The following is a 6937-nucleotide window of genomic DNA, read 5'->3' as shown; positions in this document are numbered from 1 at the left end:
CAAGACCTCCACCTTTACCAAAACCACCACCAATGCCATGGCCTATTCCACCACCAAGACCACCACCTTTACCAATACCACCGCCGAGTCCACCACCCTTACCAAACCCGCCGCCAAGCCCTCCTCCTTTGCCAAACCCACCACCAAGACCTCCACCGACACCATGGCCAGCCCCACCACCTAGTCCTCCACCACCACCGTAGCCGCCACCGCCACCGAGCCCTCCTCCACCACCGTAGCCGCCACCGCCACCTCCACCGAGCCCACCACCCTTCCCAAGGCCACCTCCAAGTCCCTTGCCGAAGTGCTTCTTCAGCAACAGGAACTTCTCGTCGGCGGCGTGCTTCCCCTTGTTCGCGACGGGCCTCGCCCATGCGCCCACCGCCGCGCTGCTCAGGCAGAGCAGCAGCGCAAGCGCCACAGCCTTGCTCCCCATCACTCCACTCCCCCTTCTCCCCATGGCTAGGCTGGCTGGCTGGCTACGAGCTTACTGAAGAAGAAGCTTGGGTCTCCAATGTCTGCAGCCGGCTAGCGCGTTATATAGCTGCTGGAAAGCTGCGTAGCATTGAATGGATGGTCAGCTGTGCACTGGACTGGCCATGTGACGCGAGAGGACAGAGGAAGGTGGTGGGGAGGGGAGGTAGCCATGCATGGCCGGCGGTGGCGCAATGAAGGAGCTCGCAGCTGGGTGGTTGGGGTGGTGATGGGAGGAGTAAATTGGGTGCTGCTGGGGACAGACTGGCACATGGATCATGGATAGGAAGAGGACGCATTCACATGTTTGCCCTGTAGTACATCGATCCACGGCTGCATGCAATTCACCTGGATGTTCACGGTGATTATTGTATCTGCAGCCATGAAATTTCTGAGCGCCTAGCTCTGGTGGTGGTGGAGTAGAACTGTAGAAGTTGTTTGGGTCAAGGTGGCCGGCTGGTGTGTTCTTTTGAACTACTAGATGATTCGGCGGGAATTTAATGGCTGGAAATATATATAGTACCCTTTTATTGTAGTGATGATGCTCGGAAAATGGCTGAACGATTGGTTGGTTGTTAGCAGGGGGATGCTCTGTAGGTAGCTGTAGCTGTGGCGAAGTGCTGGAAGAATGTTCCCACAGGTGCATCTACAGAGGAAATAATTAGCCATAGAGAATCCCCATAAATGATGTTACTTGGAATATAATTAGTGAAGTGGCATCGCTAAGCATGCATGTACGATGAAAGGGACACGCTAACAGCAGCTAGATATGCAGGCCCAGGTTGATGATGCAAAGCTTTCTTCTAATCTTAAGATTTAACGGTCAGTTGCAGGAGCTCTAATCTGGTACTACATCGATCCTAATCAGGAATTGATTAAATCCGGTGCTACAACTGATCATTCTTAGTTTCAGTTTTCTAGTAGATCCAAGATGTGATCCTCCTGACACATGTACTCTGGCTTTGGCCCCCCAAAATTGTTGCTGAATCATGGTATTCTCCTCCATAGAATGGAATGCTAGTCAGACTGAAGGGGAGATCAAAGGTAAGAAATAACAAGATAAAATTCAGAAGAGTCTCGGAGCACCCATGCATAGAATCACCATTCACTGGCCACTGAAGCAACCCTATACAAAACTAGTCATCATTTTTCGCATAAAATGAGACATTTACTCGAAGCGGCATGACAGTCATGGTACGTAACTCAACTGATTTACAGCAAAAATAGCACAACAACAAAAAACAATAACACCTAAGAGTAACTCCAACGTGCCGACCCAAACGGACGAGCGCTTTGTCCGCTTTTCGTCCGTTTGGGTCGGCAAGACGGTCGTGCGCGTTCAGTTTTTCATTTGGGTCGGCAGGTGCTCCGTTGGACGCCGGCTCATTTATGCCGACATGGCCGAAACTGACTAATTAAACATAATTTTACATAAATGGTCGGTCAAACGCCGGCCAAAGTCCACTTAAACAACTAGAAAATTAAAAAAAAACTAATAACCACCCGCACGCTACCCTAGTAGACCGCCTTGCCCTTGTCGTCGTCGTCCTCGCCGCCGGTGAGGTCAACGAAGACGGGGGAGGCCCAGCCCAACCGAATGCGGCTTGATAGGCCGCTAGGGCAGCCTCCTCCTGCGTCTGTTGCGGCGGCGGCGGCATAGCGGCGAGGCGGGCGCGCTCCTCCTCCTCCTCCTCAAGCCGCAAAGCCTCCTCATCATGGTGCAGCATCTGCCACTCGCCATCGGCCCCCTCCTCGGCGAGCCAATGCGCCTTCCAGCGCTCAAGGTGGGCCGCCTCTTCTTCCGGCTGGAGGTGAAGTAGCAGACATTTACTCGAAGCGGCATTGCAGTCATGGTACGTAACTCAACTGATTTACAGCAAAAATAGCACAACAACAAAAGAAACAATAACACCTAAGAGTAATTCCAACGCGCCGACCCAAACGGATGCGCGCTTTGTCCGCCTTTCGTCCGTTTGGGTCGGCCAGGCGGACGTGCGCGTTTAGTTTTTCATTCGGGTCGGCAGGTGCGCTCAACGGGAGGCCGACCCATTTATGCCGACGTGGCCGAAACTGACGAATTAAACATAATTTTACATAAATGGTCGGTCAAATGCCGGCCAAAGTCCACTTAAACAACTAAAAAATTAAAAAAAAACTAATAATCACCCAATGAAGACGGGAGAGGCCCAGCCAAGGCAGCCTCCTCCCGCGTCTGCTGCGGCGGCGGCATAGCGGCGAGGCGGGCGCGCTCCTCCTCCTCAAGCCGCAGAGCCTCCTCACCGCGATACAACATCTACTCATATCACATCTGCCACTCGCCGCCAGCCCCCTCCTCGGCGAGCCAATGCGCCTTCCAGCGCTCAAGGTGGGCCACCTCTTCTTTCGACGTGGAGGCAAAGTAGTAGGGAGGCGCGCTCACCACTCACGGAGCTGGCCGGTCCATGAATAGGACTCCTCCGGTCAGGTGGGGGGCGGTGACCGCTTGCGCGTGGGCATTGGCTCGCGCTCCGACTCCGGCTCAGCGTTGGGCTCGATAAGGGACGGCGCCGGCGGCGCCGGCGACAGTGGCGGCACGAACAGGGGCGCCTGGACAAACTCCTCTGTCGCAGACAAAGCTAGGGCTTGCTCCAACCCATCCCAATGGCCGTCCTCCTCGAGCCGACTCATCCCCAACGCGTGCTGCAGGGCCTCCTCGAGGGAGGCTTGGTACTCCACCTCCGCCTCCTCTTCCTCGGGCTGTACCCGCAGTGGCGGCAGTGGAAAGTCGTGGTTGATGTGGACGGCGAGGCGGCGCTCCTCCTCGTGCTCTAGTGCAAACTAGCGCTCCCAGTTGGGGAGTATGGCACATACTCACGCATGGCGCGCTGCTTCGGTGTGAGGAGCTCCCACCACCGGCGAACCTCCCCAGCTTGCGCCCGCGCGGACCGCGGCGCCGCCGGGATGGGGATGTGTTGCGGGTCCAGATGCCATCCGTGCGGTAGGTTGACATCTGGATACAGCACGGGCTCGCGGTACTGCCAGTGCCACCGCGCCTGGTGGGCTAGGATGTATAGCCACTCCCACTCCCGTGGTGCCGTGCCGCGTCTAGCCGACAACGATGTAGCAGGCTGCCCGTGGGAAGAGCTCGCTCCGGCGCTGAACTTCCCCTTCTTTCCTCCCTTCCCATTCAAGAATCGCATGGCTGGTCGGATGCTTGCTGGCTGGCTAGGGTTTGCTGGTCACCGGCGAGGGAGCAAAGGCGGCCAAATGTGGACGGGGGTTGTGGATGAGACCAGCCCCGCTGCCCGCGTCCATTAAAAAGGACGGGCACGCGGCCCTTCTACACACTGCCAGGCGGGCCCGGTGTCGGTGGTCGTCATAAATATGACCGCGGGCGGTAGTTGGGAGGCCGACATGCAGGGCCCCGGCATGTCTGCTTCGCGTCCGCCGGCCCATTTCAGACGCAATTTTGGGCCAGAAATGGATCCGCACAGACACGAAGCGGGTGGTTTTTCAAAATGAATCGGTGCGTTGGGTCTGCGTTTTTGTCCATGGCGACCCAAAGACGAACGAAATGGGTCACATGGTTGGGGTTGCTCTAATAACATGAATAGGTGGGCAGGGCACAAGTTCGATTGTGTGCACAAGAGAGAAACGTGACCTTGTTCTTCTTTCTTTCTTTTCCGAATAAACCATATGTTGGATTGGCCATTCTCTTCTTTCTTGTTTTTTAACAATCCTCTTCTTTCTTAGATCTGCGCACATCATATTCAGAGACGAATCAAATCAAAGTGCCGGAGGATGCAACAGGTGGACCCCTGCAAAAAAAAGGGTGTGGAAGAGGAGGGCGCGGCTTTTTTTTAGGGGTGAAAAACAATTTATTCATCACCAAAATCCATACGAAATGGGATACAAGAAGGGTCATGGGGATTACCAAGCTAGACATGGCGTCCCGGCCCCTGAGAAAGAGCAAATTTAGCTAGTTTATGTGCCTCATAGTTTACAGCACGACCCTCAAACCCAAACTTACAGTTAAAAGTAGTAGCTTTGAGATTTATTTCGCTGATGATGGCACCATACCGTCCTCTGGCCCCCTTTGAGATGTCTGAAACAACTTGTTTGCAATCTGAGGCGATGATGAACTATTGCAAATTAAGATCTTCTGCCAAAGCCAGCGCCTCCCGACAAGCAATCGCCTCCAAAGCTGCGGGATCACAGACTCCGTAGATGACAAGTGCAGAACTTCCAAGGTAGAATCCTTGCTCATCCCTGCAAATGGCCGCTGCAGATCCTCCCCGCTCGAATCTGAACCCGACATCAACATTAATTTTTGCATAGCCCATTGGAGGGGCCTTGGGTCGTCTGGCATTAGGAGCCACATGCCATCTCGGTCCCTGAGCAGCTTGCTTGCTACTTCCAACGATCTCGAGGTCTGAAATAAACCTGCTTATAAACGCATGTGTGGAGTGTGGGCTCTGGAATATACCTTCGTGTATTGCCTTTCGACGTGCCGACCAAATGGCCCACAGAGTCACCGCTAGCACTGTAAATTCCTGCTGTGACAGGGATTCCATTAGAGTAAAAAGCCATTGTTTAGCTGATGGTTCAGAAACTTCCGTCATTTGCTGCACCACCTCACTATCGCTAAGGGCCCAGGTGCATCTTGAAGCTGCACACTCAATGAGTGAATGCCGCCATGAATCCGGCGCTCCACATAACCCGCAGCTGGCTGAATCTGTCGTGTGGCGATGCATACGTACATCATTCATGGGTAGCGAGTGTTTGGATAGGCGCCACAAGAGCATCCTCACCTTGGCCGGGACACTTGTCTTCCATAGCGTTTTCCATGATTTTTCCTCTGCATTTGAACTTGAGGAGCCCGCGGTTCCTTCTAGCCAAGCTTCCTTCCTCTGTTTCGTTGCTATTAGCATTTTATAAGCTGATTTAATAGTGAAAGATCCATGCTTCTCCAAATGCCAGCACCAAAAGTCAGGAATATTGCGTGTACAGAGAGGGATTCCTAGAATAACTCGAGAGTCCATTGGCATGAAAGTTGCCTCCACCAAAGCTCTATTCCAGATCGCGAGCGTGTGGTCAATTAGCTCAAAGACCAACAACAGCGGGTTCTGTACTCGGCTGCCGTACGGGCGAAGCATCTCATCCCTTGGAAGCCAGTTAGTCATTCCAGATGTGTATCGTGGTGCCATTTTCCACACGTCGTATTAAGCCTTGTTTTAAGACATCTCTTCCTTCAATGATGGACCACCATATCTGGCTGGGGTGGCTCCCGAGGGTAGCATGCAACAAGTCAGAGTTTGGGAAGTATATGCTCTTTAACATCCTTGCACTCAATGCCCCTGGATTCTGTAGCATCCTCCAAGCCTGCCTCGCAAGCATAGAAAGATTGAACAACTCAAAGTCTTTAAACCCCAGTCCCCCCATTCCTTTCGATTGCGTCATAGTTTCCCAAGAGATCCAGTGAGGTTTGCGTTTGCCCTCTTTGCTCCCCCATCAAAACTTCCTAATCAGCATGTTGAGGTGTTCACACAGTCCTCTGGCAAGACATAGAAAAAAATTGGCACCGCCAGAGCTACGGCCTTAACAAGAACTTCTTTACCCGCCATTGATATATTGTGTTAGCAATCCAACCCTGTACTTTACTCCAAAGCCGGTCCTTTAAATATTTGAAGGCCCCATTCTTCGAGTTACCAATATCCGATGGCATTCCCAAATATTTCTCAGTTAGTGTCTCGTTTGGGACGTTAAGCAACTCTTTAATCTGCACTCTCACATTATCTGGCACTCCTTTGCTGAAGAAGATTGAAGATTTCGAAAAAGTTTATGCGTTGTCCAGTAGCCTGGCAATAAATGTTCAAAACCTGGTTTACCTTATTTGCACCCACACTATTAGCCTTGAAGAACAGCAGGCTGTCATGAGCAAATAAAAGGTGATTCACTGGTGGCGCTAAGGGAGCTACCTGTAAACCACTTAGATTGGATGACTCACTTATGGGTTTAAGGAGGCATGAAAGGCCCTCTGCTGCTAACAAGAACAAGTATGGAGAAATTGGGTCTCCTTGTCTGATTCCACGGGTAGGCGTAAACTCCTGTAATTTCTTACCATTAAACATGACGGAGAACTTCACTGTGGTCACAAGATTCATCACTATGTCAACCCACCTCTTTGTGAAGCCTAGCTTAAGCATTATTGCTCTCAAATATTCCCATTCGACTCTGTCATATGCCTTCATCATATCAAGTTTCAGTGTCCCCATGTGTATTCTTGTCCCCATGTGTGAGCCACTCCAATCTTGCTCTTTGCCTCCAAAGCATTTCCTCTCTATGGTATAGCTCGGTTATACGGTCAACTATTTTAATTTCCAAATGACTGGGCCAGATCTTCCTAGGGAATCACGAAGCTCCTGTAGCTGTCCACTCAACCGCGCTATCTCCTAGCGTACATTGCCAAAGTGTGTGCGATCCC

At 52.2% G+C, this 6937-nt stretch overlaps 1 protein-coding gene across 1 annotated transcript in view; it reads right to left on the bottom strand.

The window, feature by feature from the left end:
- Positions 1-670, bottom strand: part of LOC119305159 (glycine-rich cell wall structural protein 1-like) — a 1797-nt gene extending 1127 nt beyond the window's left edge. Inside the window, exon 1 of the mRNA XM_037581761.1 lies at positions 7-670. Coding sequence (XP_037437658.1) covers positions 7-460 — 454 coding nt within the window. The 5' untranslated portion in view covers positions 461-670. The remainder of the gene's footprint in view (positions 1-6) is intronic.
- Positions 671-6937: the final 6267 nt, after the last annotated feature.

The sequence above is a fragment of the Triticum dicoccoides genome, chromosome 5B (genome assembly GCF_002162155.2).
Source record: "Triticum dicoccoides isolate Atlit2015 ecotype Zavitan chromosome 5B, WEW_v2.0, whole genome shotgun sequence".
NCBI lineage: Eukaryota > Viridiplantae > Streptophyta > Magnoliopsida > Poales > Poaceae > Triticum > Triticum dicoccoides.
Note: the sequence above shows the minus strand (reverse complement) of the source record. Positions and strands in the feature narration are given on the sequence as shown.